The sequence below is a fragment of the Pan paniscus genome, chromosome 16 (assembly GCF_029289425.2).
Source record: "Pan paniscus chromosome 16, NHGRI_mPanPan1-v2.0_pri, whole genome shotgun sequence".
Classification (NCBI taxonomy): domain Eukaryota; kingdom Metazoa; phylum Chordata; class Mammalia; order Primates; family Hominidae; genus Pan; species Pan paniscus.
Window position 1 is genome coordinate 7,013,389 of NC_073265.2, and position 22,787 is coordinate 7,036,175.

The 22,787-nt window shown below is 44.0% G+C and overlaps 1 protein-coding gene across 3 annotated transcripts in view; it reads left to right on the forward strand.

The window, feature by feature from the left end:
- LOC100976978 (E3 ubiquitin-protein ligase HERC2) overlaps positions 1-22,787 on the forward strand; it is a 209,560-nt gene that overhangs the window by 51,873 nt on the left and 134,900 nt on the right. For all 3 annotated transcript variants that reach the window (XM_034938387.3, XM_034938388.3, XM_034938393.3), the window contains 11 exons: positions 240-391; positions 2,880-3,037; positions 3,123-3,236; positions 5,670-5,921; positions 7,877-8,070; positions 11,620-11,820; positions 12,564-12,792; positions 12,885-13,009; positions 14,363-14,541; positions 20,183-20,367; positions 22,028-22,183. In XM_034938387.3, coding sequence (XP_034794278.3) covers positions 240-391; positions 2,880-3,037; positions 3,123-3,236; positions 5,670-5,921; positions 7,877-8,070; positions 11,620-11,820; positions 12,564-12,792; positions 12,885-13,009; positions 14,363-14,541; positions 20,183-20,367; positions 22,028-22,183 — 1,945 coding nt within the window. The remainder of the gene's footprint in view (positions 1-239; positions 392-2,879; positions 3,038-3,122; positions 3,237-5,669; positions 5,922-7,876; positions 8,071-11,619; positions 11,821-12,563; positions 12,793-12,884; positions 13,010-14,362; positions 14,542-20,182; positions 20,368-22,027; positions 22,184-22,787) is intronic.

The window sequence follows — 22,787 nt, forward strand, 5'->3', positions numbered from 1 at the left end:
CTAGCCTGCCCTGCCCCTGCATCGGCTCTGGTCTTGCTGCAGAGCACTTGGAGGCTGCCCGCTGTTCTGTTGGTGCTGGGTGGGAAGGGCTGGAGAGCCGGCCCCGTAGTTCCCAGAGACTTATGCCCCACTTGGAGTTACAGCAGGCTTCGCTTGGGGATACATGATAACGGAGAGCTGAGCTGGTTTCATTTTCCTTGGACTGATGACTACTTTTCTTCGTATTTTTCCTTCTTTAGGCCCCACAGCTGGTCCAAGGCCTTGCCTCCAGAAACATTGTAAAAATTGCTGCCCATTCTGATGGTCACCACTACCTAGCCTTGGCTGCTACTGGAGAGGTGTACTCCTGGGGCTGTGGGGACGGCGGACGGCTGGGCCATGGGGACACTGTGTATGTATCGCTCATTCCTGTAGGGGACACACTCTCCTTTTATGTTGCCATATCCTAAACAGGATGGAGCGCAGAAGTGTGTCCAGGTGTTTTCCAACTGCCCTGACATGTAGCGCTGGGGTGGAGCAGGACACTACGATATGCCTCCTCCTTGGTGATGGCTTAGGAGCTCTGCTCATGTGTGGAGGGCAACAGGAATTGGCCTTTCTGTTCTTCTTCACCCCGTGCAGCCTTGGCCAGCCTTCTATCTACTCAAACTGCATCCCCACTGTGGAGTTTGCCAAAACAAATCCCACACCACTGTTCCTTCATTCACAAACAGTTCACCCTGTCTCTCATAGATAAGGTTGTCACCCTTTTCTTGAACCATATATTATTTTTACAGGAACAAAAGTCAGCAGTTTCTTCCTAATATTATCCTACTCAGTGGAACCTTTTATTGTGAAAGAACAAATGAAACAAAGTTGTTATAAATGCCAGGTTGTAAAAATTGGGAGGTCTGCCAGCCCCATGGAGTGATGGGAACCCTCTTGTACTTTGCTGTTGTGCATGGAACTTTGGCATTAGGTTTAAATGAGGGATGTATGTACACACCAACCCAGCAAGCCCATTTCTTGTGGGCTGGAGCCCTGAGCAGGGAGAGGGCAGTGCAGAGCTTGAAATGAGTGAAGTCATGACTGCACTTGTGTCCCTTGAGAGGAGCCTGGGGGGCATGGCCCATGCACACCACAGGGTGGAGTTGAGGGCATCATTGCCGACAGCATCTGCTGGGAAGATCCCAAACTGGGAGAAAAGCAGAGTAATGCGTATCGTGTGGTACATGTATGCCAAGCTCAGAACAGCCCAACCCTGACAGTGTTGTAAGGGATTCAGACAAATGTAAGACGAGTGAAAAAGAAAAGATTGATCTCCATGGAATTTATAGCTGTTACTCTCACACTGGATTGTAAAGGCTGGGATTGACATGGGGTACACGGGACTTGAAAGGCATCGAGGTACAGGACAGGGTGGTATGTCTGCTTACTTCCTTTATGGTATTTATAACTGACTTTCTATAAAATATTTCATAGTAAAACAATTCTCAGTGGAGAGTAAGTGCTGGGATGAGTAACTTACGCCTTATTCTAGGACTTCAAGGAAGGAAGAGAGATGAGTGCAGATGGCAGAAGCTGGAGATAACCTTTTGGGGAAATTGAAACTTAAGCTGAATAAGGGAGAGTTTGTACTGGAGTAGAGTCATTGGGCTGTCCCTGTGAGCACCTGTGCCACTGTGTGTATTTTGCAAACTAGTAGGTCACAAAGTGAGTAAAGGAGAGGCCTGGCTTCTGTAGATTTTCAAGAAAATGTCATCCATCATAGGAACATATTCTGGATCCTAAGAATAGGGTATTTTGCTAACTTTGCAATTTCTTCAACTAGTAAGACTTCTCTACCCTAATCCCCACTGCCTCATACTTTTCATTTGTAAAGTATAGATTGCAGAGTGCTGGCTTCATTCCATCCACATTCATTTAACAAATACATATAAATGTCGGTCAGCTTTATGAGGCTTCCATACAACCAGATGACTGAGTTTCAGATGTAGAGTTGGATGGGTTTTGACAAGTGCACGCAGTTGGGTCACCACCATCAAGACATGGGGCGCTCCCATCACTTCCAGGGCCCTCTTTGTACCCTTTGAGTTGATGCCCCCTTCCTACCTCCAGTTCCTGACAACCTCTGATCTGCACTCTGTTGTTATTATTTTGTCTTTTCCATAATTTAATATAACAAAGCCATACAGTGTATGGTATTTTGTTTCTGGCATCTTTGACTTAGCAGATGTCTTGAGATCCAGCCATGTTGGGTTGGGTGTATGGGTAATTCATTCCTTCTGTTGCAGATGGACCATGGTTTTGGGACATTGTGAATAGAGCTGCAGTGGACTTTACAAGTCTCTTTTTTTTTGAGATGGAGTTTTGTTCTTGTTACCCAAGGTGGAGTGCAATGGGGCGATCTCACCTCACTGCAACCTCCTCCTCCCAGGTTCAAGCGATTCTCCTGCCTCAGCCTCCCAAGTAGCTGGGATTACAGACACCCTCCACTATGCCCACCTAATTTTGTATTTTTAGTAGAGACGGGATTTCACCATGTTAGCCAGGCTGGTCTCGAACTCGTGACCTCAGGTGATCTGCCCACCTCGGCCTCTCAAAGTGGTGGGATTACAGGTGTGAGCCACCGTGCCTAGCCTATTGTACAATTCTTTAACAAACACTATTTTTATATTTCTACTGGGTACCATGTTTGGCATCGGGTTCCAACTGAACAAAAAGTCATGGAGGTGTTAGGTGTTGGAATTCTCTCTTCCTTCTTTCACAAGGTACCTGGAAGGTGAAACTGGCCTGATGCTATGCTGGTCTAAATTTGGATAGTGAATTTCCTTTGTTAACATTAATAAGAAATAACACCAAGAAGAAGGGCATTCATGTTTGTTCCCTTTCTCCCCAAGGCCTTTGGAGGAGCCTAAGGTGATCTCCGCCTTCTCTGGAAAGCAGGCCGGGAAGCATGTGGTGCACATCGCTTGCGGGAGCACTTACAGTGCGGCCATCACTGCCGAGGGGGAGCTGTACACCTGGGGCCGCGGGAACTACGGCCGGCTGGGCCATGGTACGTCTGCTCTGCATGAGTGGGAGCGTGCAGCAGGAGGTGGCCTCTTACAGGACTTAGTAACCGCCGTCCTATCTGTTTGAAGGCTCCAGTGAGGACGAGGCCATTCCGATGCTGGTAGCCGGGCTTAAAGGACTGAAGGTCATCGATGTGGCGTGTGGGAGTGGGGATGCTCAAACCCTGGCTGTCACTGAGAACGGTACGTAGAGCTCTCGCCACCCTGAACAGGCCCACGAGGACACGCATGGCAGCTTCCCTGGAGGAAGTGAGATGAGTACAGTGGGCCTCACGAGGCCACCCACCCTGTCGCCCAGTGGGTGTGGGGCTCAGTGGCATTGGGGAAGAGGCCCGGGTGGTTACTGGGCTTGTTTGCCTGAGGCCTCTCAGCTGGTTAGCAGCTGCTGCCGTTCCTGTGTGGGCATTTTATTTTTTAAGAATGAGAGTTGAAATGGAATGATTGACACTCTGAATTGTCTCTGGTTAGTATTATTACATTTCTTAACGTTCGGCCACTCTTGATTCCCTGTGGTAATTCCTGCTAAGTCTTTCTGTGTTCTGTAGTCTGATGCTACGGTATCTGCTTGCTTTGAATTTTGGCTTTATGTTTGTGTTCCTAAGGGAGATCATCCTTTTTTCAAGGGTACCTGATGAGGTTTGATGGTTAAAGTCATGTTAATATTTTAGAAATGACTCGTCTTTCAGTATTGTGGTGGTCTGTCCTTGGCATCTTGTGTGTCTCTGGCGTTGTGGAGTCTTTCCGTTATAATCAGCAGGGGTACCTGTCAGCTTGCTTTCTCTCCTGCAGAAGTTGAATGGCAGATTGGTAATTGAGTGACTTTTGGGCATTTCTTAGGTGAAAGATGAAAAATCATTTTAGATACTTCCCTGTATGTCGGTCCTGCTGCCATTGACGGGACAGACCTTGTCAGAGCCGTGTTGTTTCTGCTTTTGTGAGTCCTAGAGCAAAGATGGCCTCATCTGAAAGGCTCCTGCTGTCAAGGAGCTTTCAGTTTGACATCTCGTCATTTTAAAATATCTATTATTGAGTGAGTTGCAGACCTTAAAATATTTCCCAGTTAAAAGTTTTGTAAGGTCTAAGCTGTGTTAGGAGATTAGCCTTGCATTCTTTATGTGTAGTTGCTACTTTAGTTAAAGTTTGCGATGATATGTTCAGTAAACTGCCTTGAATAGGGCTGCAGACATTGTCTTCCTCACACTGGTGTTTCTTTGGTGCAGATCTTGTAGGGAAGTGTCCCTGCTGTGCTGCTATATATTTTCTGAGGCGACTGTTACAGTAGAAGTATCCTACCCTGCAGTCTGGCCTTGGGGGACAGTGGGAAATAGCCAGGTGGGCTATGTGAACAGCGTAATTTTCAGCACAGAATATGGAAATGCATGCTCCGATCTCTGTGTTCAGGTCTGCTGTGCCGCTTTCATTGACCACGTAATAGTGTGTCATCTCCAGTTTCCATTTTGCTTGGGGTTGGCCTGTTTTTGCAGGTAGAGTTGTATTGGCATGCAGGCATGCCACTCATTTACGTACTGTCTGTGGCTGCTTTCCTGTGACAGTGGCACAGCTGGGTAGTTGGGACAGAAAGCCCACAGAGGCTAAAAATATTTACCATCTGATCGTTGAGGAAAATATTTGCCTATCTTTAGTTATTATAAAATAGAGTGTGGGAACTTGTGGAGCAATCTGATATCTTCTCTGGTTTCTTTTTCCTGATCTTTTACAGTTTTCACCTTTACGTAATTTCACTTTTTTTTTTTTTTTTGTAAGACAAAGTTTTGCTCTGTCACCCAGGCTGGTGTGCAGTGGTGCAATCTCGGCTCGCCGCAAACTCCACCTCCCGGGGTCAAGCAATTCTCATGCCTCAGCTGGATTATAGATACTCACCACCATGCCTGGCTAATTTCTGTATTTTTAGTACAGACAGGGTTTCGCCATGTTGCCCAGGCTGGTCTCGAACTCCTGGGCTCAAGTGATCCGCCCGCCTTGGCCTCCCAAAGTTCTGGGATTACAGGTGTGAGCTACCATGCCCAGCCTAACAATTTTGTTTTTTAGCAATTCACTTTCATTAAGTTTTTGCAAAGTTTTCAGCTTAGTTTTCACCATAAAAATAAAAATATTTACTTTTGCAATTGCATTTTATCCCTTTATGTAATATTTAATCAACTTACATAATTATGCTGATATATGCAGTTGGGAACACATACAGTGGTACAGTTGACCACCGGTCAGCATGGTGGCAACAGAAGCAGGCAGGCAAACGGGAGGGTGGTCCGCAAGCATCTGCAATGTGCCAGGCCCCAGTTACTATGTGTTATGGAGGCAGTGGGCCTTTGGTTCTGTGAAGCAGTTAACATAGAGCCCAGGCTAGTAAGAGTCAGGACTTTGTTTTTCATGGAATGAAAACAAGAAGAAAACTCAGCTTTCCCTTTCTTTATTGCTTCTATGTCAACCTCAAGTGTCACCTAGATTTCGTTTGCTCAGTAGCCACCTTTGTAGTGTTAACTATGTACCTGAGTGGTCTAGATTAGTGTGCGTTTTTCATTATATTATTTGCAGTCATTTAAAATTTTTCGTTAAAATGCAGAGTTGTTGTTATTTAAATGCATTTGTATTTTTTAGGGCAAGTGTGGTCTTGGGGAGATGGTGACTATGGGAAATTGGGCAGAGGTGGTAGTGATGGCTGCAAAACCCCAAAGCTGATTGAAAAGCTTCAAGACTTGGATGTGGTCAAAGTCCGCTGTGGAAGTCAGTTTTCCATTGCTTTGACGAAAGATGGCCAAGTTTATTCATGGGGAAAAGGTGACAACCAGAGACTTGGACATGGAACAGAGGAACATGTTCGTTATCCAAAACTCTTAGAAGGCTTGCAAGGTGAGTGCAAATGTAAACTTTTAAAACCCTTCAGGACAGTTTCTTTAGTAATGTTTTAAAGTTAGCAGGTTTTATGTTCTTAACCTGACATTCCATGAGTTTGCAGGTTTTATGTTCTTAACCTGACATTCCATGAATGGACTGTCATTAGAAACTTTTACTGCCTGCTTGGTATAGGTATTGATACTAATTGGAAAGTGGGTGTCTATTACAAAATGACTGAAATGTAATTTAAACCCGTTGAGTTTTACAAACACTGCCACTTTCTGTGGCAGGCACCCATTAATCACTCAGCAGGCTGGACTCAGTAAGGGTTCCCTCTGTGTGGTGAGGTCACTTGTACTGCAGGCACACTGAGACCATGAGTGTGCGTTGTGCTGTGGAGCCACATTGGGAGGTGGGATTGGGTCCACTTGGGACGCCCTCATGTGAACTCATCCTTGGTGGGTGATTCCTGCTTGCTCAGTTGCAAAGGTGTCCAGCATGCATTGTAGTTGGAGGCAAGAGATGGAAGCCAAGGTATGTAGATAAGAGTGCCGGCGCCTTCAGTGTGGGCTGCCGGTGCAGGCAGAGAGGATGGGAGTCTCTGCAAGAAGACCCTGAGATTCTTCTGTGGTGTTCTTACTAGGGATGTTATGCTGCAGGAAGTTGGGGTGGGGGCCATCAAAACTATGATGTTGAAGGGATCTTTCTAAGGTAAAACAGGACTTTTCCGTACCACCTGGCCTAGTGGTTGGGAGATAGTCTTCATCCTAATCGAGAACTGTTGAAGGGCAGACAAGTTGATAAGAAAGTAGGAAGAAGGGAAAAGGCAGTGTGAGAGGTACATCAGATGGACTCTTTAGGATTCTCTTCTCTCAGGGGTGGGCAGCCTTTTTCTTAAAGGACCAGATTGTATTTGAAGTAGGTAGACCTGGCAGTGTTCCAACACCAGTGTCTTCACAGAAGCAGGCCTTGGGCTGCATTGTGTGTGGGGGCTGTAGTTCGTTGGGTCCTGGTACTACATACATTCTTTGTGTGTTTGGTTCTTTACCAAGTGGGTTTGGAAGTGGGACTTTTAAGTGAGACTTGCCAGTTCCTTTCTCCATTAGTTTTATTTTAAAGCAGGTTAATATCTTGATGACTGAGAGTTTTGTGCGCCCATATGGTATTTATTGTTTTCTAAGCTTCTGAGATAAGTTGCAGAGTAAGAAGTTTACTCTGTGTCATTGAATGGTATTTGAATTTCATTTGCCTTCTTGTTTATATTCCCCTCCATTAGTATAGGAAAGCTACGACAATCATTAGTATAGAAATCGTTTACTTTGAGAGTATTTAAATTACTGTTGAGAAACACCTTTTTTTGTTGCTGATGTTAACTTATGGTAAGTTCCTAGGATAGAATTTTTCCCCTTACTGAAGTGTGGTTTTTCAGCTGAATTATTTTATATACTGACATTTCTGCGAAACACCCTTTGTGTTGGCCATGTTAGATTTACCAGGAAGGAAAAATAGAATATTTTGCTAAGTGTTTAAATAGAAACAATGTTTTAAATATCAGTTATATCTAACTGAGAGAACAATAGATTTCTTCTTAGGAAACCTTCCTCACTGAAGAGTGTGCTATGCGTTGTTAAATCTCGGATGGGAGAATATGATCTAATAGTTAATTAAAAGCACCTTGTTTCTTTCTGACTGAAAATCTGAATGAGGAGGAGAAAAAAGAACAGATCCTTTTTGTATCCTAGTATTATGATCTTTGTAGACTGTGGGTCCTAACGAATTGTAGCTGACAAAATACAGCAGTTTTAATAACACACCCAAAGCAAATGAATTGTGCTTAATATTAAAGCAAAGCAGATTATCCTCAAGAAGTTAATGTTAAAAGCTGTCTGACCTGAATGGCCTAGGAAATATCTTTCTTGCAGCGGAAGTCATAGGCTTGAAGCTGCATCTGCATCCCTCTTCCCTTGTAGGGAAGAAGGTGATTGATGTGGCTGCAGGCTCCACCCACTGCCTGGCTCTGACTGAGGACAGCGAGGTCCACAGCTGGGGGAGCAACGACCAGTGCCAGCACTTTGACACCTTGCGCGTGACCAAGCCAGAACCTGCAGCATTGCCAGGACTGGACACCAAACACATAGTGGGAATTGCCTGTGGGCCTGCCCAGGTACTGAATATAGAGCTTGATTTGGTATTTTGGAGGATTTTGGTTTCCAGTTGTTCATTACCAGTATGTAGAAAATACCACTGAGTTTTGTTTGTTGTTCTTGTGTCCTGCAGTTGTGCTAAACTCATTTATTATGAGCTTCACTGTAGTTTCCTTGGGTTTTCTTCATGGACAATTAAATGCTATCTGTATAGAGGGGCAGTTTCATTTCTTCCTTTCCAGTCTGCTTGCCTTTTATGTCTTTTCCCGGCCTGACTGCCCTGGCCAGGACTTCCAGTGTGAAGCTGAATAGGAGAGGTGACAGTGGGCGCCCTGCCTTGCTCCTGACTGTAGGGGAAGGCAGTTCAGTCTTTCACCATTAACTGTGATGTTAGCTGTGGGTATTTATGTAGATGCCTTATTATCAGATTAAGGGAGTGTCTTTAATTCCCCGTTTTAGAAGCTTCTAAAAAATCCTGACTGGATGTTAAAATTTGTTAAATGCTTTTAATCTTCTCAAATGAAATGGTCATGCAGTTTTCCTTCTTTAGTGTATTAGTATGGTGTATTACATGATGCTTTTTACTTTTCTTTTTCTTAAACATTTTTTTTTTTTTCTTTTTTGGAGATACGGTTTCACTATGTTGCCCAGGCTGGTCTCGAACTCCTGAGCTCTAGTGATCTGCCTGCCTTGGCCTCCCAAAGTGCTGGGATTACAGGTGTGAGGCACTGCACCAGCCTGATTTTTAAATACTGATCAAGCCTTGTGTTACTTGGATAGGCATCACTTGGCCACAATTTACTACTCTTTTTTTTTTTTTTTTTTTTTTTTGCCAGATGGAGTCTCACTCCGTCACCCAGACTGGAGTGCATTGGTGCAATCTCAGCTCTCTGCAACCTGTGCCTCCTGGGTTCACGCAATTCTCCTGCGTCAGCCTCCTGAGTAGCTGGGATTATAGGTGTGCACTACCATGCCTGGCTAATTTTTGTATTTTTTTTTTCTTTTTAGTGGAGATGGGGTTTCACCATGTTGGCCAGCCTGGTCTCCAACTCCTGACCTCATGTTGGCCAGCCTGGTCTCCAACTCCTGACCTCAAGTGATCCATCCTCCTTGGCATCCCAAAGTGCTGGGATTACAGGTGTGAGCCACTGTGCCTGGCCCTATTATGTTTCTGTATTGCAAAATTTGACTTGCTAACAGGTTGTTGAGGATTTTTCTGTTGATGCTCATTAGGGATGTTGGTTTGTGGTTTTCTTTCTTTGTGTTATACTATCTTGTCTGACTTTCTATCAGGGGAAAGCTGACCTTATACAAAATATTGGCATGTGTTCCGTCCTTTTTCATTTTCTATAAGGGATTGTGTAGAATTAGTGTTATTTCTTCTTTAAATGTTTTTGAATCCCATCTGAGTCTGGAGATTGCTTTCTAAAAGATTTTACGCCAGACACAGTGGCTCACGCCTGTAATCCCAGCACGTTGGGAGGCCGAGATGGGTGGATCATCTGAGGTCAGGAGTTTGAGACCAGCCTGGCTAACATGGTGAAACCCGTTTCTACTAAAAATACAAAAATTTCGTCGAGCTTGGTGATGTGTGCCTATAATCCCAGCTACTCAGGAGGCTAAGGCAGGAGAATCGCTTGAATCTGGGAGGCAGAAATTGCAGTGAGCCGGGATGGCGCCATTGCACTCCAGCTTGGGCAACAAGAGCGAAACTCCGTCTCAAAAAAACAAAAACAAACAAAAAAAAGATTTTGCAACTTCAATTTCTTTAACAGATATAGAAGTATTCAGGTGACCTGTTTGTTTCTAGGAGGATTTTCCTGATTTTTGGCCCTCAGATGTGCTTTACTTCATCTACGTTGTCTGATTTTTACGTGTCAAGTTTTCCTTAGTATTCTCTTGCTGTCTGAAGTCTGTGGGGCCTGCAGTGATGTCCCTTCATTCATTCTTGATTCTGATAATTTGTATCTTTTCTGGCTTTTTCTTTGTCAGTTTTGCTAGAGTTTTTCAATTTTGTTGATCTTTTCAAAGAACAATCTTTTAGTTTCATTAATTTTTCCCTTTTGTTTTGCTTTCAATCTCATTGATTTCTGCTTTTGTCTTGTCATTTGTCCCTTTGGCTTGTTTTGCGTTCACTTTGTTCTTTTTCTAGTTTCTTAAGGCGGAAACTTAGATTGCTGATTTAGACCTATCTTTTTTTGTAATAGATAATGATTTGATGCTATAAATTTTCCTGTTTAGCAGTGCTTTAATTAAACCTACAAATTTTGGTGCATTTTCATTTATGTTCAAAATGTTTTATAATTTCTCTTGAGAATTGTTTTTTTGACCCATGGATGATGATGATTATTATTATTTTGAGATGGAGTTTTGGTCTTATTGCCCAGGCCGGAGTGCAATGACATGATCTCAGCTCACGGCAACCTCTGTCTCCCGGGTTCAAGCAATTCTCCTGCCTCAGCCTCCTGATTAGCTGGGACTACCGGCACGCACCAGCATGCTCGGCTAATTTTTTTGTGTTTTCAGTAGAGATGGGGTTTCTCCATGTTGGCCAGGTTGTCTTGAAATCCTGACCTCAGGTGATCCCCGCCGCCTTGGCCTCCCAAAGTGTTCGGATTACAGGCGTGAGCCACTGCGCCCGGCCTGACCCATGGATTATTAAGTATGTTGTTTAATTTTGAAGTGTTTGTAGATTGTTCTGTTCATGATTTCTAGTTTAATACCATTGTGATTGGAGAACAAACTGTATATGATTTCATTTCTTTTAAATTTGTTAAGATTTGTTTTATGTCTCAGGATATGTTCTCTCTTAGTGAACATTCTGTATGTGCTTAAAAAGTATATGTATGGCCAGGTGCGGTGGCTCACGCTTGTAATTCCAGCACTTTGGGAGGCTGAGGCGGGCAGATCATGAGGTCAGGTGATGGAGACCATCCTGACTAACACCATGAAACCCTGTCTCTACTGAAAATACAAAAAAAAAATTAGCCAGGCTTGGTGGCGGGCACCTGTAGTCCCAGCTACTTGGGAGGCTGAGGCTCCAGTCTGGGTGACAGAGTGAGACTCTGTCTCAAAAAAAAAAAAGTATATGTATTTTGTTGTTGTTGGGTGAAATGTTCTATAAATTAGATCCAGTTTATTCATAGTGTTCCACCGTTCTCTTAGATCCTTGCCGATTACTTGTTATTTCACTGTGAAAGGTTGTGTGTGTGTCATATGCATCTAACAATTCGTTGTCTAGTTAGAGTTGCTATTATACCACTTCAAGTGGATGGAGATCCTCACTGCCATCCATTAATGTCATTAATCGTTTTGAGAGTGAAAAGATTGTTAAAAATGCTTTTACTTTTTTAGGTATGGCCAAATGAGATGGGGCCAGTGAAATGGGTGGGAAAATCAGAAGCTGATAGTGTGTGAGCTAGACACCCATGAATGCCTTTGGACTGGGCAGTTCGAGGGATGATAGGTAATAGTATAAGGCAGCTCCATCACACACGCTGGTGACTCCTGTGGAACAGACCAGCAGCTGCATTTGGAGATTCATTTTAGATTGTTGCGTTTCCTCTTAGAGCTTTGCTTGGTCATCGTGTTCTGAGTGGTCCATTGGCCTCCGTGTCCCTTTTGTGGTGGACATCTGCTCAGTGACTTTTGAGCAGCTGGATCTCCTGCTGCGGCAGGTGAGTGAGGGGATGGATGGTTCCGCGGACTGGCCCCCGCCCCAGGAAAAAGAGTGTGTGGCCGTGGCAACGCTGAATCTTCTACGACTTCAGGTATTCATGATTTCCCTTCTTCTTCCTCCTTTTGTAAGTGTCTTAGGGATTTGTAAGAAGGTTTATGTATTTTGAAGGGCATGGGTTTTAGCCTGTTCGGTGAAATATTTTAAAGTAAGATTGTAATGCACTAATAATGGACGCGAGGCTTAAAAAACATGATCTGGGCTGGGCGCGGTGGCTCACGCCTGTAATCCCAGCACTTTTGGGAGGCCTGGGCAGGTGGATCACGAGGTCAGGAGATCGAGACCATCCTGCCTAACATGGTGAAACCCCGTCTCTACTAAAAATACAAAAAATTAGCCAGTCATGGTGGCAGCTGCCTGTAGTTCCAGCTACTCGGGAGGCTGAGTCAGGAAAATGGCATGAACTGGGGAGGCAGAGCTTGCAGTGAGCCGAGATTGCACCTGTGGCAGCTTTTTTGGTTGAGTTGGAGCTGTTATTTCTGTGTTTGGTGCAGATTGTTGGCGCGGGGTGGGGGTTGCTGTTGCTAGTTGTTTAGCTCTTCTGCTGATCTTGAGCTTTCCATAAACATGTTCATAGTGGGGTTAAAAAGATTCCTCTAGCAAACACCTCAACTATTGTGGGTAAGAGTTTTTTTAGTCCAGTTTTTAAAAATACATAAACTGAGAAATTGTCTATTTAAATAATACTTGAAATTGACTTTTATTCAGTGTTTAATAAGACTTTGAAATTCACTCATTTTTAGGGGTTCTAAGTGAAAATTGTTTTTCTCCTTTCAGTTGCATGCTGCCATTAGTCACCAGGTTGACCCGGAATTCCTTGGTTTAGGTCTGGGCAGCATCCTCCTGAACAGCCTGAAGCAGACGGTGGTGACCCTGGCCAGCAGTGCGGGTGTGCTGAGCACCGTGCAGTCGGCCGCCCAGGCCGTGCTGCAGAGTGGCTGGTCCGTGCTGCTGCCCACCGCGGAGGAGCGGGCCCGGGCACTCTCTGCTCTCCTGCCCTGCGCAGGTGGGCCTGGGGAAGGAACAGGAGAGGGCATGGGTCAGGGTGTTGGGAGGGAATGGCGTTTCACTCAAATTGGCACACACTTTCTATTTCAGTTTCAGGCAATGAAGTGAACATAAGTCCAGGTCGTCGATTCATGATTGATCTTCTGGTGGGCAGCTTGATGGCTGATGGAGGGTTAGAGTCAGCCTTACACGCAGCCATTACTGCAGAGATCCAGGTATGGCCTTGGAGGCACACGTGACCTGGTGGTGCACTGAGATCAGAAATACCACACTCACACACGTGAAGAATAACTGAAAACAGTAAAACTCTAAACTTTTATCATATCCAAGTATTTTTTAAATTAAAATTCTTTTATGTGCCAATTTACAAAATTATTGAGCTATGATTTAATTGTGATAAAATACTGCATGTTGTCTGTTTCAGTGAAGTTAACAGGTAACCTGTTCCTCATGTAGACCATTCCCGTCACCCGGAAAGATCCCTGTGCTCCTTGGCACTTGCAGCCAGGATACTCCCCTGCCCTGAGATTAGATTCATTTTTCCTGCTCTGAGTGTCGCAGCAATATAACTGTATAGTATGCACTCTTTCCTGCTTTGCCTTGGAGAATGATTTTCAGATTCACTCACTGTTGTGTGTATTGTGACTTCGTTTTTATTATTGGGAAGTATTCCAGTTTATAGGTGTAGTACTGTTGGTTCATTCTCCTATTGAAGGACGTTTAATTGCTTTTGGTTTTTGTTTTCTTTTTTTTTGAGACAGCGTCTTGCTCTGTCACCCAGGCTGGATGCAGTGACCTGATGTTGGCTCACTGCAGCCTTGTCCTCCTAGGCTCAAATGATCCTGCCACCTCAGCCTCCTGTTTTGCAGGGACCACAGACATGTCACCATGCCCGGCTAGTTTTTTGATTTTTTTGTAGAGACAAGGTGTTACTATGTTGCACAGGCTGGTCTCGAACTCCTGGGCTCCAGTGATCCCCCACCTTGGCCTCCCAAAGTGTTGGGATTACAAGCGTGAGCGACCACGCCCAGGCTTTCTGGTTTTTGGCCGTGTAGAGCTGCCACGGTTGTGCTGTGTACAAGTACTTTAGTGAACATATGTTCTCCTTTTGGGTAAACTCTTGGAGTGGAATTTGTTAGGTCCTGGGGCAGGTGCGTGTTCATAGTTTCCCCAAGTGGCTTTGCCATTTACATTTGAACAAGTGTGTGTGAGAATTCCAGCTTCTTCTTGTCCTTACAAGGCAGCTGGATGTTGCTTGTGTGGGGCAGATCACATTGGGTTTTGTGAGAGCCAGTAGCAGGGTTAAGGATTTTAGGGACTTCACAGAAGGAGGCTGGAGAGCATCAGCAGAGGCAGCCTGGACCTTGATTCTGTAAAAAGAAGACACTTTGAAACTGCACAACTGAGTTAGGGTTTCCAACAAGGCAGGTGGGGGCCTGTGGGTAGGTGTGTGCATTAGCCACAGAGGCTGGGATAGCTTGGCACTGGGGTCAGGGCTCAGCCAGCCTGTGTGTCTTCACACCTGGTAATGAGATCACTTGTAAACAATTTCTGTTTATGAATTACAGGATATTGAAGCCAAAAAAGAAGCACAGAAGGAAAAAGAAATTGATGAACAGGAAGCGAATGCCTCAACATTTCATAGAAGCAGGACTCCACTGGATAAAGACCTTATTAATACGGGGATCTGTGAGTCTTCTGGCAAACAGTGTTTGCCTCTGGTTCAGCTCATACAACAGCTTCTTAGGTAAATCGTAGTAGCTGTATTGTATTGTATGTTATTTATTTACTTTTTTTTGTGTGTGTGACAGAGTTTGCTCTTGTTGCCCAGGCCGGAGTGCTATGGCGCAATCTTGGCTCACTGCAAGCTCCGCCTCCCAGGTTCAAGTGATTCTCTTGCCTCAGCCTCTCGCACAGCTGGGATTACAGGTGTGTGCCACCACACCCAACTAATCTTGTAGTTTTAGTAGAGACGGGGTTTCTTCATGGTGGTCAGGCTTGTCTTGAACTCCTGACCTCAGGTGATCCACCCGCCTTGGCCTCCCAAAGTGTTGGGATTACAGGCATCACCCACCACTCCCGGTCTATTTATGTACTTATTATTTTTTTTTAATATTTATTTTTTAAGACGGAATCTCGCTCTATTGCCCAGGCTGGAGTGCAGTGTCATGATCTTGGCTCACTGCAACCTCTGCCTCCTGGGTTCTAGCAATTCTCCTGCCTCAGCCTCCCAAGTAGCTGGGACTACAGGCGTCCGCAACCACACCTGGCTGGTTTTTGTATTTTTAGTAGAGACGGGGTTTCAAAATATTGGTCAGGCTGGTCTCAAACTCCTGACCTCAGGTGATCTACCCGCCTTGGCCTCTGAAAGTGTTGGGATTTCAGGCGTAAGCCACTGTTCCCGGCCTGTATTGTATTTTAGTAGGTGATTATTGGTTTTCATATTAAGATAGTGAAATCTAGCACAAGGATCTCAAAAATTTGTTTGGTGGTTGAAGGAATATTCTGAAAATTACCTAGTATAGATGTTAGGATAAAGAGCAGACCCTTTTCAATATAGGTGAGAGGAGAAGTTGGAGGGTATGATGATACTCTAAAGTTTTTCACTGAAGAGAAATTGGGGTGTGCAGTAAACATGTAAAAAGATTCTTACTAATAAGCAGGTGGATGCAAATGAAAATCATCATGGAAAGGTTATTTTTAAAACTGGTTCTATCATTGCCTCACTTTACATATTACAGAGTTGTACATACTACTTTGTAAGGTAACTTTTCTTTTCAAAACTAAAGTCAATGTGAAAAAATGGTGAGCATTATTTTGGAAGGCCAGACTAGGAGGAGGTGGGAAGAAGAAGTCAGAGTCTGCCTGTGAACAGAGGCTAACCTTGGCAGAAGCCAAAACGGTCAGACAGTGTTGTGTAAAAATGATCACCCAAGAAGAGCGAAAAAGCAAGGTGATTTGTGAAAGAGATTAGAAAGTGAAACACATTTGTACCTCTATGTAATAAAAATCTGCTTTTTGTAAACTTGGGCTCCTGGTTTTAGTTTCTACACATAGAGAAAGCAAAGCACTGGCAGGTTGGGTCAGGCAGCCGAGCACAGAGCAGGGAGCCCTGGGCAGTGGCCGCAGCTCTCAGCTGGCCTGTTCATGGGGCCATGGTGGGTCTGTGGCGTGGGGTGGGCCTGTGGCGTGGGGTGGGCCTGCGGCGTGGGGTGGGCCTGCGGCGTGGGGTGGGCCTATTGTCCACAACCAGAAAAACGAACTTAGTAGACGCACAGTGAAATTTTGAAACAGGAAGTTTTAGAGCTAGTTTCTATCATAGATTTTAGTAAATTCTATTTTGCAAAACCTTTTTCTGATGTTTGTTTTGTTTTTCTAATCTGATAATGCATATTTCATACATTCTGGTCTTTAACCAATGGAAATAAAGAGAACTAAACTTCATATAGTTTGTGTTAATGGAAAGAGCTTGGAATTCTCATAAAATTTCAGTTGCAACAGCTTGTTCACATAGATGAACTTCCAACACAGTAACTATAGGAATAAGAATAAAAGCCGTGTTTACTTTCATGGAGTTAATTAAGAATAAATGAGAACATGGAAGTTAAAACCTTTGTAATTAAAATGTAAAGTTCCATGCAAAGTTTTAAAGTGAGCATTTTCCAGAGGTGCTTTTCTAAGTTCTTGAATGCCCCTCCCTTTTCTGAGGAGGCTGCTTCATGGGCTGTTGGTGTCTTTGGCAGGGGGTGAGTCTAGGGTTCCTGTTGTGTGTCCTTTGTTCTCACGAGGGCAGTGCCCGTTTTCCCCGTCTCCTGCTTGCCCAGACTGTTCCCGTGCGCAGAGAGACTGGCCTGTTTGACCTGCAACTGTGCTGTTTGAGCTGCAGCTGCGTAGCCTGCGCTGGCCCATCTGGCTACACTCAACACCGTTTGCTGATCAGCACTTGAAGTGTATCCATCATAGCTGAGACACTGAATATTTTATCTGTTTAATTTTTATTAATTAAAATGCAGGTTTAAAAACTTGATTCCGTTATTAGGAAGCATTTAAGTATGTTTAGAATCACTTGGCCATGTGAGTCTACTTCGTCAACTGTGTATTTTATGAGTCTAGGGCAGATCAGATATTTTCAATGCAAATTTCACTGTCCAAATTGAAATGTGCTACATATGTAAGCTACCCTGATGGTTTTTGAGGACTTAATATGAAATAACCTATGTAAAATATCTCAATAATTTTTCTTATAGTGATATCATGTTGAAATGGTCATATTTTCAATCTGTTGGGATAAGTATGACACATTATTAAAATTATTATTTTTTTTGAGATGGAGTCTTGCTCTGTTGCCCAGGCAGGAGTGCGGTTGCATAATCTTGGCTCACTGTAACCTCTGCCTCTTGGCTTCAAGTGATTCTCCTGCCTCAGCCTCCCGAGCAGCTGGGACCACAGGCGTACACCACCACGCCTTGCTGATTTTTGTATTTTTGTAGAGACAGGGTTTCACCATGTTGGCCAGGCTGGTCTCGAACTCCTGACCTCAAGTAATCTGCCCGCCTTGGCCTCCCAAAGTGCTGGGATTGCAGGCGTGAGCCACCACGCCTGGCCATTATTAAAATTAGTTTTATGTGTTTTTTTGTTTTTTTTTTTACTTAATGTGACTAAGGACAATTTTTTTCCCCCGAGATGGAGCCTCACTCTGTTGCCCAGACTGGAGTGCAGTGGCACGATCTCAGCTCACTGCAGCCTCTGCCTCCTGGGTTCAAATGATTCTCCTGCCTCAGCCTCCTGAGTGGCTGGGACTACAGGTGCATGCCACCATACCTGACTAATTTTTGTATTTTTAGTAGAGATGGGGTTTCCCCATGTTGGCTAGGGTGGTCTTGAACTCCCAACCTGAGGTAATCTGCCCGCCTTGGCCTCCAAAAGTGTTGGGATTACAGGTGTGAGCCACTGCACCTGGCCACATTTATTAATACAACCAAGAACATTTTGAATTGCACCTGTAGCTCCTTTGGTGTCCTTGGCAGGTGGCTCTGTGCTGTCCACACAGGTTGTCTCCTGTGTCTTCATCTTCACTGCATGTGACTTTTTGGTTCCTGTGGCACGTGGGGTCCTGTATGGGACATTGGTTCTACAGCAGATTTGTAATAAGGATGTACGTACTTAAAAAATACAAAATAGAAAGAATAGACACAAACATAGTTATCACCTCACAAAAATTTTGGAAAGTATAAAAAGAAAAATGCATTCACAGTTTTTCAGTAGCCGATAGTCCAGGCTGTCTTCATAAGCATAGATAATGTTTCCCTCTCCTGCATGGGTAGACACTGTTTTCTCACCTTAAGTGTTTGTGAGTGAAGGATTCTTGATGTGTTGACTTGGCGGATGCAGTTGTTGAACAGTAGTTTATCTAAAGATCGTAAGAGACTTTTGGAGACATTTCATGTCCTTTTTTCCCTTGGAAAACGTGGGTTGGAGAAATCGCTGCTTGCCAAAAATAAGCCGTGAAACGTATTTCAGAGTAGATCGTTATTTACATGCTGGCGAGGAGCCACAGAATACCATTTACATTTGAAAATAGAGCGCTGTGAAGTTTTTATAAGTAGTGAACCCCATCAGAATTACACATTTTGATTATGGCTCTAAATTTTATATTAAATAAACTAAAAATTTCGTTGTATTTTATTACCATCTCTTGCTCCTTCAGGTGTAGCATACATGCTAGATTCTAGACCTGTTTCTTGTGTTACAGTGGTGTTATCCAGGCAGGGTATCAGGTAGTGAAGGTGATGTCGAGTGGTGGTGGTGAGCCCAGTGAGGGCGCGTCCTTGCCGTGTGTGATGAGGGCCTGTGGGTTGCTGTGGGATTCCCCAACCCTGGCTCCTCTGTCTCCTGCTTCTGTCCTTACTCATGCTGCTGGTAGTTTTCTGGTGTGAGCCACGGGGGCAAGTGGGATTGACAAGCCTGCTGTCACATTAGGAACCTGAGTTAAAGTGGAGCTGAAAGCATGTCCTTGCTCTTGGTGTTGTGCAGAGAGCCACCTGTGCTCCTGGCTCAACGGGGCGGGTGCGGTGGGTCTGGAACCAGGCTCTGGTTGGGCTCTCCTCCCCTCCGTGTTCCCATGTCCTGTCTGATTTGCTTTCACATTGACATAAGAGTTAGTTTCCTTAGGCCGGGCGTGGTGGCTCACGCCTGTAATCCCAGCACTTTGGGAGGCTGAGGCGGGTGAATCACGAGGTCGGGAAATCGAGACCATCCTGGGTAACATAGTGAAAGCCCATCTCCACTTAAAAAAAAAAAAAAAAAAAGTTAGCTTGGCGTGGTGGCGTGTGCCTGTGATTCCCAGCTACTCGGGAGGCTGAGGCAGGAGAATCGCTTTAACCCGGGAGGCGGAGGTTGCAGTGAGCTGAGATCGTGTCACTGCACTCCAGCCTGGCAACAAAGCTAGACTCTGTCTCAAAAAAAAAGAGTTACTTTCCTTAAACACACAGAAGGTGTTATTTTCCTATCATAACCTTGGTGGGTTGGCATTGCAGACTCTGGTCCCACAGCCTGACATTCCATTACCTGCACTGTCTCTCCCTTGCTTCCTTGTGTTGTTCTCCTGCCCTTGTTTCTTGGTGTTCTGCTGAGGAACCAGAAACATTCACTGCTCTCCTAACTTTACCTTCTGGGAACATATGTTTCTTCTCTTTTCTTGTCATCTTCCAATGGCTCATGGCTCAAGTCACATCACAGTGTTGGAACTGGAGCCTCTTCTACTTTCTTCGCTGCCGTGCTCTTTGGGCACCTGCTTTGGTCTTCCTTCCTGGACTCCCTGAGCCCTCGGCACCTGCTGCATGGCCCACCCCAGTGCTGCTTGCGAGTAAGGGCTCAAGGTGGACTTGCAAGGCAGATGCGGCAATGCAGGCGAGTCTTGTCTTGAAGAGTAGTATCACATTGCTGTTTGAAATGCAGCTTTGGACAAAAAATAATGACACTGTGTTTTTTCTTTCTAGAGGGTCAGATATTTCTATATTAGTCTCATCAGTATTTTAAATTTCGTTGTCTTAATGTTTACGTTCCTTAGACATTGGGAATGTGGAAGTATTCCTTTGGAAGCAAGATCTTCTGCAGTTTGGACCACTGCACGCAGCTCCATAGGCGCACATTAGTGAAGCACGAGGGCATCATTATCTCTTTTGAGCCTTCCGTGCCCTTCTGCTCCGTTTTGGCTGAGGTTGCGCTTGTTGCAGATACATTGGACACACTTGGGGAGGGAAGCCAGCTGCAGGTCATCATGTATGATCTGTGTTTGTGATATTAGTTTGTCATGATTTACCCCATCCCATTTTCTTTTTAATAGAAATATCTTGTTTAATTTTGTAATCCTCTTCTTTCCTGTATAGAAACATTGCTTCTCAGACTGTAGCCAGATTGAAAGATGTTGCCCGTCGGATTTCATCATGTCTGGACTTTGAGCAACACAGTCGTGAAAGATCTGCTTCATTGGATTTGTTACTGCGTTTTCAACGTTTGCTTATTAGTAAACTTTATCCAGGAGAAAGTATTGGTCAGACCTCAGATATTTCTAGTAAGTTGCTTAAAATGTGAAAGTGTCTTGTATGTGATCGGGGCTCGTTACTTTAGGCTTTTCAACGTGTCCATCCTATATGCCCAGATATGTAGTTGTTATACTACTAAATGCACCAATTTTGGGGCTTCATTTTGCATCCACTTTTTTGAGTTGGACCTTTCTATAATAGCCTCGTTAATATTTTTAATTTTGTTGCCTTAATATTTAAATTCTTTAGACATCAGTAATAGCATCCTGTATGTTCAGTTTAGTCTTACAGAAGATTTATCAGATTTGTTCCATGTGCTATGGAATGCTGGAGACTGGCATGATGTAGGAAGTAAACAGTGACAGCCTATTCATAAGTCACATGGGGGAGCCAGCTGGGTGGAATGGGAAGAACTGTTGGAGAAAGCCTGGGTTTCAGTTACAGCTCTGCTTAATAGTTTAGACATTAGACCAAGTCTAATGGGGCCAAAGACTTCTCACCTGCAGACTTGGGATAATCCCTGAGGCAGCCTGTGAGAATCAGAACAGAATGGTGTGTAAGTGCTCAGTGCTGTGCACTGTTGAGGGAATGGTTCCCCTTCTTCAGCATCCAGGGCAGCGGCTGGCCGTCCACCATGAGGCTTTCTCTGTCAAGGATGGAAAGCTCTGCTGCTTCCATTAGTAATTTTGTAGCTGTTTTTTCCCCAAAGTAACTTAATTACTTTCTGAAGAGTTAGGCTCTTGTCAGTAATGGAAACTCTCAGGTTTCAGTAGGTGAGCTGATAGTTTGAAAGAGGTGACCATCTTAAAGACAAAGTCACAAGGACTGAAAAGCTATTAAGAACCATGTAGGAGGCTGGGTGTGGTGGCTCACGCCTGTAATCCCAGCACTTTGGGAGGCCAAGGTGGGCGGATCACAAGGTCAGGAGTTCAAGACCAGCCTGACCAACATAGTGAAACCCCATCTCTACTAAAAATACAAAAAATTAGCTGGGCGTAGTGGCAGGTGCCTGTAATCCCAGCTACTCCGGAGGCTGAGGCAGGAGAATTGCTTGAACCCAAGAGGCGGAGGTTGCAGTGAGCCGAGATGATACCATTGCATTCCAGCCTGGGCGACAAGAGTGAAACTCCGTCTCAAAAAAAAAAAAAAAAAAAAAAAAAGAACCATGTAGACAGAAAAACTGAAGATTTTATGGAGCAGAAAAGTGCCTAACTTTGTTTTTTGGGAATAATTTACAAGCTTTTAGGAAACATTTGTGTACTGGATATAAAATTTTAAAAATTTAGAGCTGGGTGTGGTAGTGCATGCCTGTAGATCTAACTACTCCGGAGGCTGAGGCAGGAGGATCACTTGAGCCCAGGGGTTCGAGTCCAATCTGGGCAACATGGTGAGACCCCCGTCTGTTAAAAAAAAAAAAAAATCTTTAAATTAAATTATGACTTCAGTGTTCATACACCCAAAATTTCTAGGTACTCTGTAGTGCAGGGTATAAAACTTGACATAAAAACCCTGTCCCTCCAGTCACATGATACAGAAAGAGCGCAAGGACTAAGGGTTAATAGGCTTCTGTTTGAGAAAATTATTATGGGTAAAAGATGTGTAGATGAGAATAGCATCATGGAGCAGTTAGTTTGTTTACAAAGAAAAATTTTAGTAGTGAAAATGAAAATTTCTCAATGCTTCTTCAAGGTCCAGAGCTAATGGGTGTTGGTTCCTTGCTGAAGAAGTACACAGCCCTCCTGTGCACGCACATTGGAGATATACTGCCTGTGGCCGCCAGCATTGCTTCTACCAGCTGGCGGCACTTCGCGGAGGTGGCTTGCATTGTGGAAGGGGACTTTACTGGTACCTTTTGTTTCCTGCTTGTGTACATGTTTATTTTAGGAGATAGATGAAAGCTAAAGTGTCTTTGCTGATCAGCATGCCTGCATTTACTCTCTAAATTTTCTGGGCCTCCTGCCCTTTCACCTTTGTTTTTTTTTTTTAGTTACTGACAGTTCTGTTGTTAAGCCAGCTGGTATGGGACTCATATCACTTTAAATGTAATTGGTAATTTAGATTTATACTTCCATTATTGACATTTCAATAATGAGGTCAAAGGTAATTGTCTAATTTTATTTTGACAGCATAATAAAAATTAGGTACCTATTTAAGGATCTTAAAAATTCTGATATTACCTGGTATGTTTTAACTTTTTGAGGTTAGAGCATTATTTTTTAGTGTTTTTTCCCTGATGATAAACATATCAATAAACATTTAATTTTCTGAATAGAAGACTCTTAGTTCATAGTTCTGTGATTGAAATACAGTGTTTTGGAAAATATTTTTGTAATTTAAAGGGTTCTGTTTAATAGCTATGCCTATCTCAATATAAAATATAAGATAATCCTTTAGAAATATGCTAAAGGACAAACATTTCTTATTTTGTGACTTAGCAGAATTTAAACAC